We start from the raw sequence: 21,645 nt of genomic DNA, 5'->3' as shown, positions 1-21,645 counted from the left end.
TTCGAAATTCTTTTTCAACTTCTCATCCGAAACAGAACGCAACGAAAACATCCTTCCGTTTCGCGGTCTCCAACTGATGATTGCAATCTTTGGAAACGGGCACCCACGATAACCACTACTCCCGAAAAACTCGAAACGCGCGGTAAAAATTCCACTTTTACCCCTTCTCAGACCTTCTTTAAATATCAGCACATTCCGTACTCCATACGAGGTCACGTCTTTCTTCCTCAGCGCACAGGCTTTCTTCTTCCTCCAACACTTTCCTTAGTCCTCCAATTCTCCAACGCATCCTTCCTTTCGCATTCCCTCCTACTTTTCCAATGGCGGCACCTTCAGGCACCTCACCAACGCGCGAAGCTCCAGAAATGGCGCCTTCGGCGGAGGTTCCAGTAGCGACAGCGGCGGCTCCATCGACGGAAGAAGGAGCTCCATCAGCGAAAGTTGAAGCCTCATCCGAGATCCCATTGGCAGCTTCATCATCTGCATCTGCATCGGCAACTCCACCGATTACGAGGAGTTTCATCCCGGAGGTCATTACCAAAACTTTCCCTTATCAGTAATGCACTTATTTTAGATCTATTTCTTACCCTCGCACCCCCTTTTCCTTTTTAGGCGGTTAGGCATCGCATCACCATTCGTCTTACAGAAAACCTCGGCCTTATCTGCCTTGGGCCCATGGGAAACCCAGATCCAACCGACTTGATCAATTTGGAAACCCATAGGATCCCCTTCAAACAATCAACTATGGACCTAGATCACTGGTCGGGTACCTTTAGGTCTTGGCCGAACGAAACTCCCAGTTGGAGGGAATGGTACCAGCGGATAGCCGCCTCCAAGAAGGTCCAATGGGATGAGCTCAAAATTAGCCAATGCATTGACTTATCCTTGTCCCAAATGGAACGGAATGAGCCATTAGTGATGGCAGCTTCTTACTTCTGGGCCGATGCTCTCAACGCATTCTTGTTTGAACACGGACCCATGACCCCCACATTGGCCGATGTAGTCTTGCTGACCGGCCTGGACATTTCTTCCCCGGACACTCCTTTCTGCCTTATAACCGCAACATCACATCGGCTGGACACAAGGGGAATCGGCGGGTGGAAAGGTTTCATCAGATGCAACAAAAGGGCCGGATCTGTCGAGAACAGAGAATATACGGCCTTCCTGATGATGTGGCTAGAGAAGCACTTCTTCTGTGGGAGAGCAGCTGGTCCATCCACCAATACCCAAGCTCTGGCCGAAGCATTATCGATAGGGACTTCTGTTCCTCTCGGAAAGCACTTACTGGGAGCAGTCTACCACATGCTTCACCAAATCGGCATCAAGTTATCCCAAGGGGAGCCAATTGGAAACCCAGGTGGACCCTGGTGGTTTATTAACCTATGGCTGAACTTGTACATGAGCGAGATCTTTCAGCAGCGAGTGGAACGCATGACATTCCCCAGCGTCGAATCGGCAGAGAATCTCACCGTCCAACGCCGGTGTATGTCTTTCGGCGAAGCGGCATCGGCCTTCTCTGGTTGCTCGTACTCTGCTACCAAGGTGGCTGAATACTTCCGGTGTTTTTATAATGGCTTCAATGAAGATGCAACCGTCTGGTTCCCTTATCGGAGAGATGACCCAATCTTTGAACTCCCTTCTTGCTTTGACTCAACCACCGGCCGATTCGACGAAGATCTCACAGATGAACTAATTAAACCAAGGATCTTACCGGCCAATTTCTTCTCAGGAAAGGATGCACCTACATATGAATTCTACAACCCCTCCGTTACAGCACGGCAATTCGGCATGGGTCAACTGCCGATTCAAGCATACTTCACCGGTCGAGCAAAATTCAGAGATGAGCTCACCACGGGTCTTGACTATAGTCGGCTGCGAGATCGGATACCAGACTCCAGTACCATAGATTTGAATGACTGGATAGTAGCCCCCTTTGTTGTCCAACTATTCAAGCTATGGTGGGCCGAATGGAAACAGTACCTGTTCTGCGCCTCTGCATCAACATACTGCAACCTCCTGGATCCCGCCAACATCGATCCGAACACCGAGGTATTTTTTTCCCCTAGCCGATTTTCATTCCTTTATTAATGCAGTTAAATATGTACACTAACATCTTGCTGTTGCTTCAGTCTGAAAACCGCATTCCCCCAACACACAGTCGGAGTGGCCGGCCGATAGAGGACCATCACCCATACACCATCTTCCCCCTTATCGGCTATGATGCCCCTTCCGTGGATGTGATTGCCGGCCGATCGAAGCAGGCGCAAAAAAGGGTTACCAAGAAGACCAGTCGCCGAGTACGAGCTCGTATAGAACCGGCCGACCCTCCTATGATCACATCGGCAGAAACCTCGACCGCTTTGCCCCTTCCAACTGCTGGAGAAGTGGATACTCAAGTCATCACGCAAGCTGGGGCGGCCGCTGCATCATTACTGGTGGAGGCCATGCATGTAAACTTGTTGTCTGATCCTACCGATTGCCGTCCCTATACTAACTCATCTTATTTTAGACTGCACAAATCACTTCTGTGGACTCACAACAATCGGCAGCAACCCAATCGGTTATCATGCCCACGCTTCCATCTGCCGAGGTAGACTACTTCTTCAACCGATTTTTCCAGTATTTGGATAATATTGTTATTTAATCTTTTGTCACAGGTCATCGGTACGCTTAGCGCCCCACCTAGCCAACCAATGGTCATCTTCCAAGAAGCTGGCCCGAGCAAAGCACCAATCATGGTGGAGTCTTCTACTTCTGACGAACCAATGGTACTGGCCCCTAAACCGATGATAACGGCTTCTCAAACGCAATTTGAAGAAATCCGTTTTAAGGAGGTAAGAGACTTCGCACCCTTACTTGGCTGATTTGCTATCATCATCAGCTGATTTGTTCTTCTTCTTGGCTTATTATTTTCCAGGAACAGGACACCCCCAACAACAGCCTTTTCTCGTTTGCGGTTGCACTCTCCGATGACGAGGAAGTCGCCTCTCGCCAGGTCACCTTGAGCTCTATCCCTGATGACGTCCGTGCCAAACTCGCAAGCATCTGATCCCTTCTTCAAGAGAACATCGGCCGATTAGTAGAAGACGCCTTGCCGATTTGGCAACTTTTTGGTGATGTCAGCGGGCGAGTACCAGAAGAAGCGGAAGAGGCCTTGGCGCCGGCCGCATATATCGAGTCAATGAGGATTCCATTCTTTAGGGCCCTGCGCCACATGGCCGATCGCGCCAAGTTGACCAAGACTCGTGAAGAAGAAGACACGTACAAGCGTCAAGCTCAAGAGGTGCATCAACGGATTCACTTTCTGGAAGACTCTCGCCCGGGGATCATCGGCACGATAGATCGCCTCAAACGCCGAAGGGCAGAGCTTGCCAAGGAGATGGAGCAGGTGACCAAAGCAATAGATGCTGAAGAGAAGAGGCTTCAAGAACTCCCTTCCGTTATTGCTGATCTGAAATGGGAGAGGCAGTACCTGGCTCACGAAGCCCTCAGACTCCACCGCCACATGTCAGAAGTCCCCGGATCGGTAGAGGATGACCAACGGGTCCTGGACTCTGCCGATCAGATCCGGCGTCGAGCGGTCGCAGCCATCGATGCCCTTCTTGGTGACCTGTAAAAGTACTGGCAGTTTTTGTACAAACATTTAATGCCCCCTTTGACCGTCCTTCGCGGCGCCCCCTTTATTTATTACCTTTTTCACTTCCGATGGGACGTGTCTCGCCAAACATTCACGCCTTCCTTTCTTATAAACGCCGGCCTAGGTCCCTGTTCCGAGAGCACCTGTCTAGCTTGGCTTCATCTTCCCAACCTGTTTTCATCGGTGCGCCTTTCAGTCATGTCTTCTTCATCTTCTACCTCTTCTGTTAATCAGGTAAAAGATTTGCCTTCATTCTCTTTCTTAGTTTGACTCCTTTGAAGGAAATCACCTTTTCGGCGACTATACGTATATTGTTGTTCTCCGCAGCCACGGCATCTTAGCCCTGAACTCGAACGAGCCATCAGACTCGTGCATTCCGACGAACCGCTGTCGCAAGAAGACAAGGACTTAATCAGGGCCCATCGCGACGAACTTCAAGAGCACGTCCCTGCTGACGTCCGCCGAATCTGGGATTTTCTGGACGGCAACGACCACCGGCGACCTCAAGCTGATCGAAGTCATCCGCTTCCCCATCAAATCATCCTCGAAGATGCAGCAGCAGGAACATCACGCCCGGCCATGGACCGGAGTCACTCTCTCCCCCGTCAAGTCAAAGCGGAGGCTTCGATGAAGGAGATAGAAGAAGAGTACATCCGTCTTCTGCTAGCACTAGGTCGGGCTGAGAGAGAGCGTAAGTAAAAGCGTGATTAATTATTTTTTGTTCTAAGGGCGACTTGTACCTTGTCGGCCGTGTAACCCACCGTCCGTACCGAATGAAATATATCGGCCGATTTGGACGATTACGTGTTTTCTCTAGACGAATCTTTTTGCATCGGCTGTGTGTTGTTCATCGTGGTCGATCCTTATGCTCCGACCCATATACTGGGGTAGTACCTTTTCAAGTATCTTCCATTCAGAGCACATCTGCCGATTTTATACGGCCCTTCCCATGTAGGGGACCACTTACCGAATTTAGGATCTTTCGACCCAATCGGCAACACTAACTTCCAAACCAGGTCCCCCGGAGAGAATTGTTTGACTTTGACCTTCTTATCATACCACCTGGCCACTTTCTTCTTGTTTTCTTCGATGCTTATCAAAGCTCTCAATCGTTGGCTAGCCAAGTCATGAAGTTCCCTTTTCATGAGTGAGGAGTAGTCGTCGGCCGTCAACTGGTCCTGGAGCGAAGTGCGTCTCGACCCCGCCCTCAATTCCCATGGTAGTACTGCATCGTGACCGTACACCAACTGATAAGGGGACAACTTGGTGGCCCCATGGCAAGCCATCCTGTATGCCCATAGGGCTTCAGTCAGACATAGATGCCACTTTTTCGGCTGCTCCTCTATCTTCCTCTTGATTAACTTTATTATCCCTTTGTTGGAGGACTTGGCCTGGCCGTTAGCTTGGGCATAATACGAAGAGGAGTTTAACAATTTGATTCCCATATCGGTCGTGAATTCCTCGAATTCTCCTGACGTAAACATTGTCCCTTGATCGGTTGTGATAGTCTGGGGGATGCCGAAGCGGTAGACGATATGGTCCCTTACGAAGTCAACCATGGCAGCCAATGTTATGGCCCTTAACGGAATTGCCTCCACCCATTTGGTGAAATAATTGGTGGCCACCAGAATGAACTTGTGCCCTTTGCTTGACGGAGGATAAATTTGGCTGATGAGGTCTATTCCCCAACCTCTGAACGGCCATGGTTTGATAATGGGATTCATGGCCGATGCGGGCGCACGCTGGACATTCCCGTATTTCTGACAATCCTGGCATCCTTTATAATATTTGAAGCAATCTTCGAGGATCATCGGCCAGTAATACCCATTGTTCCTAATCATCCATTTCATCTTATGTGCCGATTGGTGGGCTCCACACACTCCTTCATGGATTTCTCCCATCAGAGTCTTAGCCTCCTCCGTTGCTAGACACTTGAGTAGGACGCCATCGATTGTTCGATAGAACAAGTCATCTTCCAGTAACACGTATTTGGTAGCATGGAAACGCACCCGCCGATCCACTTTCTTAGATGGATCTTTCAGGTAATCGGCAATCTCTTTTCGCCAGTCATCGGCCGCGAGCTCTAGAGCCATAGCGCCTTGAATCGGCCGATACCCAGATGCGTGTTGGGCGAGCTTGTTGGCATCCTCGTTGTAATTCCTTGGGATGTGTTCAATAACTGCCGATTTGAATTCTTTCAGAAGCTGCAGGCAATCTTCGTAATAAATCCTCAACACATCGTCCTTGCATTCGGACTTCCCTGTTAATTGATCCACAATAAGCATGGAATCTCCAAAAACTTCGACAGAATCGGCCTTGACTTCTCTTAGCAATTGTAATCCCTTCAGTACAGCTCAGTACTCTGCTTGATTGTTAGTGGCGGATGCTTCTATCGGCAGAGAAAAATCATAGCTTGCCCCCCGAGGCGATATAAGGACAATGCCAATTCCTGATCTGACCCCACATGACGATCCATCAAAGTATAAAGTCCAAGGTGCTGGTTCTATGAAGGTAGCCTCCGGTCCGCAGTGCTGAGCAACAAAATCGGCCATGACCTGACCCTTAACGACTTTTGCCGATTCATATTGAAGGTCAAACTCTGACAAAGCCAAGATCCATTTTCTGATTTGTCCTTTCAAAATCGGCAGTGACAGCATGTATTTTACCACGTCGTCCTTGCATACGACCACACATTCCGCCGATAGCAAATAGTGCCTGAGTTTGGTACATGAGAAGTAAAGGCATAGGCACAACCGCTCCACTGGAGGATACCTTGTTTCGGCGTCCAGAAGTCTTCTACTGACATAATAAATTACCCGTTCCTTTCCTTCGAACTCCTGGACCAGAGCCGACCCAATAGCTCATTCATCGGCTGATAAATATAGTTTAAACGGCTACTTGATATCTTCCAATGCCTTGCGTTGCTCTTCCCCCCATATGAACTCCTGGTCGGGCTTCAACTTTAATAATGGTGTGAAGGCTTGGATTCGCCCGGACAGGTTAGAATGAATCTTCTGATGAAATTCACCTTGCCGATTAAAGATTGCAGCTCAGTTTTATTCTGCGGGGCCATGACTTTGTTGATGGCCGCTATGGTCTTCTGATTGATCTCTATTCCCCGCTCGTGCACCATGAATCCTAAGAATTGTCCGGCGGATACGCCGAAGGCGCACTTATTCGGGTTCATCTTCATCCCATGTTTCTTAGTGCATTCCAATACTTGTCGTAAATCGGCCACATGCTCCTGGTGTCCTTTTGACTTGACTACGACATCGTCGATGTAGATTTCTACTAGTATGACGATAAGTTTGTGAAATATGTAGTTCATGGCTCTCTGATACGTAGCGCCGGCGTTTTTCAAGCCGAAAGTCATTACCACCCATTCGAATAAACCAAGGTGACCTGGGCATCTGAAGGCCATTTTGGGTATGTCTTCTTCGGCCATAAGTATCTGATTGTACCCAGCGTTTCCATCCATGAAACTAATGACCTTGTGTCCCGCGGCGGCATCTATCAGCACATCGGCCATCGGCATGGGGTATCCGTCCATTGGTGTGGCCTGATTGAGGTTCCTGAAATCGACGCAAACGCGTAGCTTTCCATTCTTCTTGTATACTGGTACAATGTTGGAGATCCATTCGGCATAACGGCATTGCCGAATAAATTTTGCTTCGATTAGCCGCGTTATTTCGGCTTTTATGTCTGGTAGGATTTTAGGATTGCACTGCCGTGCAGGCTGTTGATACGGCCGATACCCTGACTTTATAGGTAACCGATGCTCAACTATAGATCGGTCTAATCCGGGCATCTCATGATACTCCCAAGCAAAACAATCCTTAAATTCTCTTAACAAACTTGTCAGTTTACATTTGTATTCTGGATCTAAATTTGCACTAATATATGTCGGCCTTGGTTTGGTACCATCGCCTAAATCTATCATTTCTAATGAATCGGCCGACGTGAACCCGTGTCCCAGCTTTCCATCTTCTTGGGCGAACTGATCCATCTTAGTCTGAGTCTTCGGAGCTGACTGCTCGGATCAGCTGTAGGCCAAAATCGGACACCTTCAAGAAGTCAGTATCCCATACTCTCCCGAGTATGCACTTGACGGTTTCGCAGCTCCACTGCTGCGTGTCGGCTGCCACGATACTGTATGCGGAATCGGCGGTGACCACCTCGATGTTGTCGCCGACCCATTGTACGAGGCATTGATGCATTGTACATGGGATACAACAATTTGCATGTATCCAGTCTCGGCCGAGTAGCATATTGTAGGACCCCTTGCCATTAATAATAAAGAAAGTAGTAGGAAGGGTCTTACTGCCGATGGTGAGGTCGACGCAGAGAGCGCCGCGAGCGGGGGATACGTTGCCCTCGAAGTCTTTGAGCATCATATCTGTCTTGGTCAGGTCATCATCGCTCTTTCCTAGCTTCCGGAACATGGCGTACGGCATGATGTTGACTGCAGCCCCTCCGTCTACCAGTAATCTGGTGATGGGTCAGCCGTTTACATGCCCTTTAAGAAACAACGCTTTCAGGTGTTGCCGCTTGTCTTCTTCGGGCTTCTCGAATGTGGCTGTCATTGGCTCCAAAGCCAATTGCGCCATCTGCTCTTCCATTGCCGACATGTCCTGTCGATCGGCAGGAGTCATGAATTCCATCGGCAGTATGAAGACCATGTCGATGTCGGCTGCCGATTCGTCGCCTCTTTTGTCGTTTCTTTTGGGGCACCATATCTGAGACTTGCCTTTCTTTTCGTCCGTCGTGTACTGTCGTTCTTCTTCCTGCTGTTCCCACTGGCGGAGACGTTGGATTCTTCATTTTTGAGACTTGGTCAATCCATCGGGGCACCACCTGGGGTTCACCGGTTTGGTTCGTGGCCTGGCGCGTTCCCATTCTAGTTTGCGTCCTAAAGGGTTCTCGTCTGACACCCGAGCATCGGCCATCTCCTCAAGTCGTCTGTGGACGCTGACTCTGTTTTCTGGCCGGTCATGTCGATCGAATCTGCCCCCCGGCCCATCATCGCACCTGCTTTCCGACCGGTCATATCGGTCACTTCTGCCCCCTAGCCAATCACGTACTGGAGGGCGCCGGTCGTCTTGGTCGCGCCAATTCCTGCTAATCGGCTTTGGTCTCCCATCTCTGGAGCAAGACCTGCTGAACGGCCGACTGTTACGATACGGGCCGTTGCACTCCGGGCAATTATCGGCCGAAGGCAACCTGAGGTTGCTTTCCCAACAGTGGATGAAGAACGGGCATCGCCAGTGATCTTCATGTCGCTGCATTGCTTCTTCCCGGGATCTTGAGCGTTCATGTTGCCGCTGATATTTGTTGAGCAGGAATTGGGAAGTAATGCGTGGTTCTCCTGATATGTCATCATCGTCCTCCATCCGCCGTTTCCCCTTGACGTCTTTAGGCGCCGCTTGATTTCTGGGGTCTACGGCGCCGCTCTTTTTAGCCGATTCGGATGTCAGCACCTTGGTTTGGAGCGAATTCTTTCCCGTGTCAACCATGTTAGCGGGGAAGGGGTGCTGGTCGATCTTCATCGGCTTAGCCGGTTTTGTTGGCACTTCAAATTTGAGTCTACCCTGCTCAATGGCCGTCTGTATCTGCTTCCGGAAGATTTTGCACTCATTAGTGTCATGGGAGGTAGCATTGTGCCACTTGCAATATTTTATCGTCTTCAGCTGTTCGGCAGAAGGGATCGTATGGTATGGCGAGAGCTTGATCTATCCTTCCTGGAGGAGGAGGTCGAAGATTTTATCGGCCTTTGACGTGTCAAATCCGAACGTTTCCGGCTCCTTCTTGCCGAACGGACATGATATCGGCTTCTTCCCTTTGACCCATTCTACAAGACCGATTTCTGCATCTTCTTCAGTCTCAACCTCTTCTAAGTATGTCACCTTCTTCTGGAAGTTCCTTTGTGGATCAAAAGAACGTACCTCTTGACTAGACAATCGGTGGACGATTTGGCTCAAGCTCTCAAACTCCTGTGAGGCGTATTCTTCTTTGATGTGAGGTAGGAGACCTTGGAAGGCTATATCAGCCAATTGTGCATCAGTCAGGGCCAAGGAGTAGCACTTATTTCTGATTTCCCTGAATCTCTGCACATATGAGGATATCGGCTCGTCGCTTCTCTGCCTGAGGCTGGTCAAATCGGACAGCTTCATCTCATGTACCCCGGCGTAGAAGTATTTATGAAATTGCCTTTCCAGATCGGCCCATGTAATTATCGAGTTGGGCGGTAAGGTTGTGAACCACTGGAAGACCGAACCAGATAGGAATGACGAGAAAAGTCGCACCCGTAGAGCATCCTGCGCCGCTGCTTCCCCGCATTGGATGATGAATCTATTCACGTGTTCCACAGTTGAGGTGTCATCCAGGCCCGAAAACTTGGTGAAATCAGGAACTTTATACCGATGCCGAAACGGCAGTAAGTCGTATGTAGGCAGGTACGGTGTCCTGTATGTGTAGGTCTGCACCTTCGGCTTCAAGCCGAATTGTTCCTGAATCACTTCTGCTATACGTGCTGACCAGTCCGGCTGTTGCTGGTGTACCGTCAGCTGAGGAACCGGTACGTGCTGGTATATTGGCGGCGAGATGACTTGATGTTGAGTGAAAGCATGTGGCATCTGATTTGTCATAGCCGGCTGCGTAGTCAGGGTCGGCTGTTTGAATGAGCCGCTTGTTTCATCATATAGTATGAGCTCTGCTGCTTTGCTCATCTCTGGTGCGACAGGCTGGTACTGTGGCATGGTTGGTCGAGCGGCCGCCTGGAAAGATGCCTGGAATTGGGGACTTCCATGGTTGGCCGATTGATCCTGGACGGTCGTCGCTGATGGTGCCCCCCAAGGCACTAGATTAAACGGAGGAAACTGTGCAGAGGACAACTGAATGGGATGTGGCTGGAGGTGTTGCGTGCCATTAAACCCCATAGGGATCGATGATGAGGAAGCGCTAGAACCCCCAACTGGAAATTGGATCAGCTGAGAAGACGAATAAGGTATATTCTTGCTCGGAGCCGTAATCGGCGGAGCATATGCTGGCCCCTGGTACCCTTGAGATACACCGCTAGTCAAGGAGCTGATGACAGCATTGTATACCGTATTAGAAAGCACCGGGGATTGATCAATGAAAGCTTGATAGACGGATTGCTGGACCATCTCGGACATCCTGTCCGAGTCCTCGGTGATTGTGATCTGGCGGGGAGTTGGAAACGGAACCTTTTTGACAGTCTCCCCGCTCCTGGTGCGACTGAAGGACTGCAGACATGTCTTCCGGTAGTATGCCATCTGCCTTTCTAGTTCTTCCTTCTGGTCGTCCCTGAGATCTGCCTCTGTCACCTCGATGACGTTATCTTCGGAGACTTCAGCAGCTTTCGACATGGTGGCGGTTGTATTCGTCCCACCGGGCGTGCCAAAAGTGTGTTGGCGCTAGAAATCAGCTGATTGAATTCCCAGCGTCGGACACATGACCCGGGAGAATCTGCTTAGCTCCTGTTCGGGTGATTGCCCTGGTGCGGTTCGCGCGGCATGCCAGCCAATCTGACCTGTTGATTGGCAAGGAAATAAACGTGTCAGTTCCCAGAGGTTGCGATCGGCTAAGGTTCCGATCTTGAGAAAGCTTATCAGCGATTCGGCCGATTTGCAGTAATAAGGAAATCGGCTATGATGCAACCGATTACAAGGCAACGTTTGTAAAGAAAACTACTAGAGCAATCTGAACAACGCTACAGTAACAACAGTAGGAACAGATCTAATCGGCTAAAATAAATAGATTAAACAGCAAAGTACAAGAAAAGCCGAATTCACCGATTCCTAGCTGGATAACTGGTGATAAAACTAGAACAACAGGTAAAACCTAGAATTCTAGTAAATATCGATAACTGGTGAATAAATCTAAACGAAACGACAGCGATGCGCCCGAAGTTAAAGCTTAGAAATTACTCGATAAACGGAACTTACAAGATCAGCCGGAGGTCAAGTTGATGCAGCCCCGCTAATCCGTACGAACTCGTGAAAAAGAAGAAAAAGTGTTGGCGAAGTCGCCTGCTTGAAAGTAAGTACGAGGAAAAAGTAGTTTGTTGTATTGAGTTGATTCTGATTACAGATCTACAAGGGTGGCTATTTATAGCCCCGTACAAACGACTTCTTATCCGACTAGAACTCTATCCCTAAATTTAAATAGAAAAACTTCTTATCCGACTAGAACTCTATCCCTAAATTTAAACAGAAAACGAATATTTACAAGTACGATTCGTACTATTTTCACGCGCTTCATGGGCTGATCCTTCTCCATCTTCATAATCCTCTTTAAGCCCGCACCGGCCCAACTATTCCAACCTCCCAATCCTAATCGGCCGATCACCTCTTTGGCAAGGGGGTAGCCGATCAGGACTCACATGTCGAGGACTCGGACTCATTCCGACGCTGGGGACTAAGGTCGGACGAGAAGGATCAATCGGCCGATCCTCGACTGTAGCATTAATTAGCCGATCCTTGACTGTAGCGCCAATCGGCCAATTTCCAATCGTCGCTCTTGTATCTCGCCGCATCTCCTAATTCCTTCCACTTCCAACGCCGATTTTACACGTGTCAAAATCTGACGTCAACAGTACGTGAAGGTCACCGTCCGATTTTTGCGTCAACATACTTTTAACACGCCTTGTGGGACACGATTGACATTTTAATGGCAATTGATGATCAAGTTTCAAACAACGTATCGGTGACTCCGCTCAAGGAGAATTGTTTTTACCAAGCATAGAAAGGCAACGTTGCAAGTGGAGGATATATTCTGCTCTGTTGATTTAGTTGCCGCGAAAGTGGGGGACAAGTTCTAATGATTAAAGATTAGAAGCGTTTCGTTGAGGATTTTTAAGAAGCTATATTTGGAATCATTATATCATATCAAATATAATGCCAACGTGAAAGCCGATAAGATGTGTCTATCGGCTATGTGCTATTCAGATGAATTTGATGCCAAATTAATTACAGAGGAGATCGATACAACATCAACACCAGCGTTTCTTACTGCCGATCTGTTATGAAAAAGGACGTGAGAAGCCGATGATCAAGCTACAATAAAATGTTGTACGCAGGGCCATTAAGTATTGAGTTAATGATTGTTGGTACTGCCATTATTTTATTCGTTAACCATAGAAAAATCTATCGGCTCAGCAAACAGTGATAGCCGACGGACTCCTTCATGTTGACTGCCTTTGTACAACTGTAAAGATGTTATATAAATATATATATCGGCCATCGGCTGGCAGTTGGCCGATATGCCTTATAGGTGTGCATCAGTCAGGGAGGGGCAAAACATCCAGCAGAAATTGTCATTATGATTAATGTATTACATGGTGCCACCATGAGGACCGTTCGCAAGCAGCAGACAAGTTGACAAGGCTAGGAGCCGTGCATGCATATCACCTAATTGGTTAGACCAGCTATGCTCAGTTGAACTGCTTATTTCTGTGTACCCATCGGCTGACCGAGTTGACTATTGAGTCGATACAAGGGTATAAGCGATGCATCGGCTGTTAGTAGTGAATAGCCGATAGGCCAAGCAGAGGCCGATTTCTGGGTATTTTATTATCCTGAGAAATCGTCATGTGCAGCAAGTTATTTTCCAAGCGTATGATTCCAGGGCTCTACTTATCTACGTGGTTGAAAGGCCAGATCGATATAGGTATATATGTATGTTTGGGGGGAGCAATGTGCGCCAGGGAGTCCAGAAGATCTCAGTGCATCGTTAATCCATGGAGCCTATCACGGAGGAAAGGCAGAATCACAAGTGGCCTTTTTTTCTCTTATTCCACATATTAGCCGATGGAGCTATTTTATTCAAATCGGCTGGATCGTGGTATTTAATTGAAGGGCCGATGGAGGTGACTTCCTCTCAACAAAGCAAAATTAAATGTCGGCATTATGAGTTGTTATTCTATAACCGATGGAATTGTCCGGAGATATACCCAGCTGCCAATAATAATTACGAGATGGTCCATATATTTAATCGGCTCCATGGTGGAACAAATCGACAAGAACCAAAACCGATACAAGTGATCGGCTCGACGCAAGTGCCCACCGCTGCCTTGATCTAATGGCCAGCCAAATCCGAAGGTGTTCAGTTCGCAAATTGCAATGGAATATTATTCTCGGAAGCAGTTGGCCGTATATATAAATGTTAAAATTTGATCAAAGCCCGGAGGTCTACGGAGGATTCTCTCTTATTCAGTTGGGGCGGATACAAGCTACGTGACCATGTCCTGGCTAATCACAAGGCAATACCGTGGCCTTCTATAAATAAGAAAGGCAGAGCCGATGATGGTTATGAAGCCGATGGCTATTTCTTCAAAGTAGCCGATCCTAGTCCTTTGCTGCTACGCAGAACAGCCGATGGAACATTGAAGATGCATTGGATGTTGGCAATTGAATCAACGCTATTTAAATAGCAGTAGTGTATGATTGGTCCGAATTACAGCTGATGGAGGATGTGCACTCATCCTGCGATTAAGGGCTTGTTTGGGACTGCTCCGCTCCAAAAAAAATAGCTCCACTCTACCAACTCCACCTTTTGTCAGATCCACTCCACCAACTCCAGAAAAATAGGAAGCTGGGTACCTGTTTGGCTACCGGATCCAAATTCAGCTCCAAAAATTATAGGAACAAGTGGGAATAGTCGTTTTTCCCAAAGGTTTTGCTCTGTGCTACAGTTCCGCGCTACAGTACCATGCTACAGTACCCATAAGGTTACTGTGCCGTTCATGCACTGCTCATGTTTCTTTTTTTCACATGGAAAAAAAATTTCGTACTAGATAACAGATCCATTACTTGTTCCAATAAAAATTAAAATTTGTTTCATGTGATATCAAATGAAATTACAAAATTAACCACACCAATATTAACTAGTTCCAAGCAAGAGAAAGAGCGGTGGCCAACTCATCACGAAATACATCCATAGTTGGAGCATTGGCATTCGAAGTAGACCCGTCTGACGCCAAGGGAGAAACTGCATATTTGTTATACCTTTCCGAGATAGTAGGTATGTAATTAGGATCACGATCAAACCGATCAAAGTCAATGTCTTCACCTCCATGTTCACGGATATAATTGTGAAGGACCATAGTAGCCACAATAATCATCTTTTGCTTGTACATAGGGTACGGTGGCATCTTGTAGAGAATTTGCCACTTCATTTTTAATAATCCAAATGATCTCTCAATAACATTGCGAATAGATGAGTGAACACGATTGAACCTTTCCGCGGGAGTCTTTGGTTCCATACCCCTATGCCATTCGGGTAAATGATACCTTTCACCCTTGTACGGAGCTAGACACCCAGGGCGATTAGGATAACCCGCATCAACAACATAGTATTTGCCTGCAAAATGAGAAGATAATATAAGTTATTATTTGTTCAGCACTAGGACAAGTAAAACATAAATCATATAAAGACAATGTTACCTTGTGGAGGATGTGGGAAGAATTCTTCGTCCACTCTAATTGCATTGTACAGCACACTTGTGTCATGCATAGCTCCGGGTTGACCCGTGGATACATAAGTGAAACGCATGTCAAAATCACAAACAGCTAGAACATTTTGTGTTGCCATTCCAGTTTTCCCAATATATCTTACCATCTCCTCAGGTGACAGAGCGACACGAATATGAGTACCATCAAGAGCACCTATGCAATCTTTAAAGTGTGGATATGTACGTCTGTCATCTCTTATCCTTTTATGGACAGTAGGGAAGTTTGGATTTTTTGGTCTAATGAAATCCTTTGCCATAGCAATCAAACATAATAAGACCTCATCAAATTTCCTACTTATAGTTTCACCAAAGTGGTTGAATCTATTTTGAGCTCTCCTATTTGACTCATTTCCACCCAAAGTGTATAATAAGATGGCCAATATCTCAAGCGTGTTCATATGCATCGAAGGTTTTAGCCCATACCTTCCCACCAATAAATCATGAAGATCCATAAGTATTTTCTCATTCATACGAAGTTGTCTATGGCATTCTCCTGCATTCCTTATTGTCTCCATCAACCATCCCATGCCACTAAGGTTTGATATTCTTGGTGGGTTTTTATCTAGATAAAGATCAACATAAATTTGAGCTACTTGAGCACCACCAAGAACTAAACTCCAAAACTGCGCACTCTCCTCACTACTATCACTCTCACTCTCGGACACCTGCAATTTGACATGAAACAAAATAACATGAATACACCATTGTTCAAGTGACATTAATACAAAAGGTTCAATGATGACAAAGTTCAAGTGACATTAATAAATAAACATAAAAATGGTGTCCACATAATTGAAAAAAACAAATGGTGATCTTCAGTTCCCGTATTTGGCGTTGAACTTCCTCGTAAGCCAACCGAATCGAATGTCCTTAGTTGGAAGTGTCATGAACATGTCCCTTTGATCTTTCTTCACAAAAAACTCAGTAGCAATAAAATGCTCATCGGTGTCATACCCCGCTCCACAATCCAAAACAAGATCCATTACTTGTTCAACAGTAACTTCGCCAACCTTTCTTGATGTGAAAGCCTTGGCTTGTTCAGCTATCTCACTCAATTTTTCTTGAATCACAAGTGCGGTTCCTGTTTTTGCTTTCTTTCCTTTGTCTATGACAACCCTCGATCTTCTTTTTGCATTGCCAATGGATGGAGATACCTCCTCAATGTCATTCACAGCAACACCTCCATTATCTTCTTCTGTTGGGTACACATGAATATCATCCCCACCACCATCAAGGTTCTCACCAACATCAAGGTCTACTTCAATAGGAGTGTCATCATTTTGGGGTATGATAGGGTTCGAAGTCATAGGGTTCCAATGATTTGTTTCATCATTAATGATGTCACCAAACATAATGGTCAAATCATCCACATTTTGCAGAGGTTTTGTCCTGAACCCGCCGCATCCTGGGATATCCTGTAGTGAAAAATAAGATAAGAAAATAGTGTTAGTTATGAGTGAGTAACGAGTATGAATGATTCATTAAAATTTTTAAAAAATTACATCCTCACCTTTCTTGCCTTCCTCCACCACTCATCGTCCATGTCAATCACACCCTTTGTTCTATCCCAACCTGTTCCTGTTTGCCTCTTCATTAATCTATTCCATGCTGATAATTTTGTCTTCAACTTATCCCACTTGTTTTTCAATTGCATCTTGCTAAGATAAATTCCTGTCATCTGATAAAACCTATTTGACACTTCTGTATAGCCTACAGAGTTCAAATGTGTATTTGGTCTATTGCCTTTCTTAACTTGTTCTGCAAACAAGTTACAAACAATCGATGTGTATGCGTTGGTCCAGTCCATCATATCTCCCTGACCATGTTCAACGTCAGAACATTCCCATAACAATGTTTTGTGGTTAATTCCAAACTCAAGGTCAGAACGTCTTTTCTAATAAAGAATATTTAGCTCACAGGTTGTGTACTAATTAAGCATATATGTATCTTGCAGCATCCACGTCAGTTTCCTACTACTACTAACATAATATTTTTGTTACTGTTGTTCCATCCATTCAATACCAAGCAAATGTATCAACGTATATGAAACGTACACCAAGGACAATTCACATACCTCCTCTTCGTCATTCTTCTTCGCTGCCCTAGAGGGCTTCTTGCTCTATCCTTGGCCCCGACCTCTTCCTGGCCGCTTCTTCCCACGGCCATGGCCGACACTTGCATCTTCGGCACCAAGAACAACCTTATCCAAGTCAGCCTCATCGTCGGCCAGGGGCTGCTTGCTGCCGGTATGGGCACGGGCGCCACCGACCAAGCCACGGCCGCCCACCGCCAAACTACGGCCGGCCGCGCCCAAGCCACGACCGAACCCGGCCTGGCCGACAGGCACGAACTCATCCAAGTCAGCCTCATCATCGGCCATCATCGTCCTATTGCCGGCATAGGCACGGGCGCCACCGACCAAGCCACGACCGCCCACCACCAAGCCACGGCCGGCGGCGCCCAGGCCACGGCCGATTTTTTCCAGGCCGCCGGCGCCCAGGCCACGGCCGGCGGCGCCCAGGCCGGCGGCGCCCAAGCCGGCGGCGCCCAGGCCACGGCCGCGCGCCCCCAGGACAGTGACAGCCGTGCCCAACCCACGGCCGCCCGCCCCCAGCACAGGGCCACCGCCGGCGCCCGCCAAACCTCCGGCCAAGTCAGTGGGTTCTTCACGAGCGAGGCAATCCGGGGAGTCGACATCGGACAAGCCAGGGCCGCCCCCCGTGAGGCCATGCCCGGCCCCAACCAGGGCGCCGGCCAGGGCGCCGGTCGCCTCCAACTCCTCGACGGCCACGGGTTCTGCACCGTCGGCCATGGGCGGCGACGGGTGGAACGGGCGCTCGAGGCCAGATGCCGGCGACGGAGGAGGAGTACCAGGCGGTGGCGCCGAGTCAGGCGCGAGGGCGGCGGCGGAATCACCGACGGCGGGCGGGCGGAAGCCGTACGGGCGGCGGCGGGCGGGCGGAAGGAAGCTGTACGGGCACCGTCCGCCGAGTCGCGGAACAGAGGAGTCGGCCGATCTCGCGGACGGTCGTTTTTTTTCTTTCGGAACGGTACTGTGTAAAGGGTGGCATTGGTGGGTAATTTCTACCCAACTCCAAGAGGAGTTATGAAAGTTGTTTTTTGAGAGCACCCTTTGAGGAGCTCCAGGAAAATCTTGGAGTTGCCCCCCAGATCCACATTTTTTTTGGAGTTGGTATAGTTGGAGCTGGAGGTGTTTGGCAAGATGAAGCTGGAGTGGAGCTATTTTTTTTGGAGCGGAGCAGTCCCAAACAGGCCCTAATACTGTCACGTCTGGGACGGTCAAGCTACTATTCATTTAATCAAATCAGCTACAAGTTATGTATATACATACCACACATACATATAGGCACGTGGGATCGATGCAAGTCTGAAGCTCACTTCAGATAAGACAAATCGGCCGCTTGGGTCAAATGATAGCCGATGGTAGTAATAAAAGAAGAGTCGATGGAGTTAAAAGGCCAAGTGTGATGGTGTGATACTTCTATTTTTAGAAAGCTAAATATGACTTGGATTTCACGTGCAAATAAAAAGAAAAGGGAAACATCAAAGATGGAATTGGATCGGAAATAATAGAAGGATTTTTGCTTATCGAAATTGATTATTTTGGCTGACATGAAACAAGTATCGGCCCTATAGGAGTTTATCGGCTCATCTACGTCACTGGCATCAATAATTCCCATGTCACTCGCTGTTGGCGCTAAAAGTCAGCCGATTGACTTTCAGCATCGGACACACGACCCGGGAAAATCTGCTTAGCTCCTGTTCAGCTAATCGCCCTGATTGCAGTTCACGCGGCGTGCCAGCCAATCTGACCTGTTGATTGGCAAGGAGGAAAACGTGTCAGATCCCAGGGGCTGCGATCGGCTAAGGTTCCGATCTCGAGGAAGCTTATCAGCGAATCGGCTGATTTGCTACAACAAGGTAATCGGCTATGGTACAGCCGACAACTAGGTAATATTTGTGAAGAAAACTACCGGAGTAAACTAGACAACGCTACAGGAGCAGCACTTGAAATAGATCTAATCGGCTATGCAAAAGCGATAGATAAACAATAAAGATAAATAAGCCGAAAGCTCTAATTTCAAGTAGGATAACTGGTGATAAAACTAGAACGACAGGTAAAACCTAGAATTCTAGTAAATATCGATAACTGGTGAAAAAATCTAAACGAAACGACAACGATGCACCCAAAGTTAAAGCTTAGATATTACTCGATAAATGGAACTTACATAATCGGCCGGAGATCGTGTCGATGCAGCCCTGCCAACCCGTACAAACTCGTGAAAGAAGAAAGGTATTGGCGAAGTCACCGATTTGAAAGTAAAGTACGACGAAATAGTAGATTGTTGTATTGATTTGATGATGTTTACAGATCTCTAAAGATGGCTATTTATAGCTTGTTACAACCAATCTCTTAACCGACTAGGATTCTATATCTAATTTTAAACGAAAACGAATATTTACAAGTACAACTCGTATCGGAGTTGGTTGTTGCACTCCTGCGGGCCAATCCCCCTTTATCTTCTCTTTGCAATTCACTTTAAGCCCATATTGGCCCAATTGCTCCAGCCTCTTAATCGGCCGATTTCTACCAACTCCATCTGCCAAAACACTGCAGCGCCAATCGACCGATCTCCAACCGTAGCACCAATCGGCCGATTCCTTATCGTGACCTTTTTGACTTGCCGCATCGGCTAATCCTTTCCCCTTTTCGACATCGATTCCATACGTGTCAAAATCTTGCGTCAACACATGCCCCCCAGTTTCCGAGTAAAATATAATCTTTACTTCGAAATTCCTTTCAACTTCCCTTCCGAAACAAACGCATTAAAATATCTTTCCGTTTCGCGGTCTTCTACCTGATGATTGCAATCTTTTCGAAATGGGCGCCTGAGACAACCACTCCCCCAAAAATCGCGTCGACGGCGCGGTAAAAATCCCGCCTTTACCCCTTCTCGGACCGTCCTTAAATATCAGCACGTCCCGCACTTCTTTTTCACAAGCCCACGTCTTCCTTCTTTGGCGTACTAGTTTCCTTCTTCCTCCGGCGCTCCTTTAGCCTCCAATCTCCTCCTCCAGCAATCTCTTTTCATCCACATTCCACACCATCTCCTCGATGGCGACACCATCAGGAACTTCACCAGCACCAGAGACCTCGGCAACGGCTCCAGTGGCGGCGGCCTCAACAGTGGCGGCAGCAGCTCCATCGGCGGCAGCGGGAGCTTCATCGGCGACAGAGGTCCCACCGATGGCTTCAGCGACTGTAGCTTCGCCAGCAATTCCGCCAACCACGATGAGCTTCATCCCGGAGGTACTTACTGAAACTTTTCTTTTTACTTTTCACCGCCAAGGCATCCATTTTAGATCCGTTCTCATTTCTTCCTTTTTACCTTTTTCTAGGCGGTTAGGCACCAGATTACCATTCGCCTTACTGAAACCCCCGGTCTCATCTCTCTCGGCCCTATGGAAAACCCAGATCCAACTGATCTAACCAACTTGGAAACCCATAGAATTCCATTTAAGCAATCGACCATGGACTTAGATCATTGGTCAGACACTTTCAGATCATGGCCGAATGAAACCCCTGGCTGTAAAGAGTGGTATCAAAGGATAGCCACCTCTAAAAGGGTTCAATGGGATGAGCGAAAAATCGGCTAGTGTATCAACTTGTCCTTGTCCCAGATGGAAAGGAACGAGCCCTTAGTGATAGCAGCTTCCTATTTTTGGTCTGACGCTCTCAACGCATTTCTTTTCGAACACGGGCCCATGACTCCCACTTTGGCCGATGTCGTAATGTTGACCGGCCTTGACATCTCTTCTCCTGACACCCCTTTCTGCTACTTGGTCAAGCCGACCCATCGGCTAGAAACAAAAGGAATCGGCGGGTGGAAAAGGTTCATTAAGAGCAACAAGAGCACCGGGACAGTCACAGAGAGGGAGCACACGGCCTTCTTGATGATGTGGCTGGAGAAACACCTCTTCTATGGGAGAGCAGCTGGTCCATCTTCCAACACACAGGCTCTGGCCGAAGCATTATCGATAGGAGCTTCTGTTCCTCTCGGAAAACATCTGCTAGGATCAGCCTATCATATGTTGCACCAGATCGGTGTCAAGTTATCCAAGGGAGAGCCGATTGGAAACCCATGTGGCCCCTGGTGGTTCATCAACCTATGGCTCAATCTGTACATGAGCAAGATCTCACAGCAGCGGGTGGAGCACATGACTTTTCCCAACATCGAATCGGCGGAAAATCCCACCGTACGGCGTTGGTGTACCTCCTTCGGCGAAGCAGCATCGGCTTTCTTTGGTTGCCAATACTCCGCCACCAAGGTAGCCGAATACTTTAGATGCTTCTACAACGGCTTCAGAGAGGAAACAACTAGCTGGTTCCCGTATCAGAGATCGGAACCACTCTTTAAGCTCCCCTCTTGCTTTGACTCAACGACCAACACTTTTG

General features: G+C 47.8%; 1 protein-coding gene across 1 annotated transcript; it reads right to left on the bottom strand.

The window, feature by feature from the left end:
• Positions 1–15,982: 15,982 nt before the first annotated feature.
• LOC111257077 (zinc finger CCCH domain-containing protein 43-like) lies at positions 15,983–17,979 on the bottom strand. Its single transcript, XM_022826107.1, has 3 exons — positions 17,811–17,979; positions 16,678–16,877; positions 15,983–16,582 (listed from the first exon to the last, which is right to left on the bottom strand). The coding sequence occupies exons 1-3, from the start codon at positions 17,977–17,979 to the stop codon at positions 15,983–15,985; spliced, it is 969 nt and encodes a 322-aa protein (XP_022681842.1).
• Between the last annotated feature and the right edge of the window lie 3,666 nt (positions 17,980–21,645).

The sequence above is a fragment of the Setaria italica genome, chromosome IV (genome assembly GCF_000263155.2).
Source record: "Setaria italica strain Yugu1 chromosome IV, Setaria_italica_v2.0, whole genome shotgun sequence".
Lineage (NCBI taxonomy): Eukaryota > Viridiplantae > Streptophyta > Magnoliopsida > Poales > Poaceae > Setaria > Setaria italica.
Note: the sequence above shows the minus strand (reverse complement) of the source record. Positions and strands in the feature narration are given on the sequence as shown.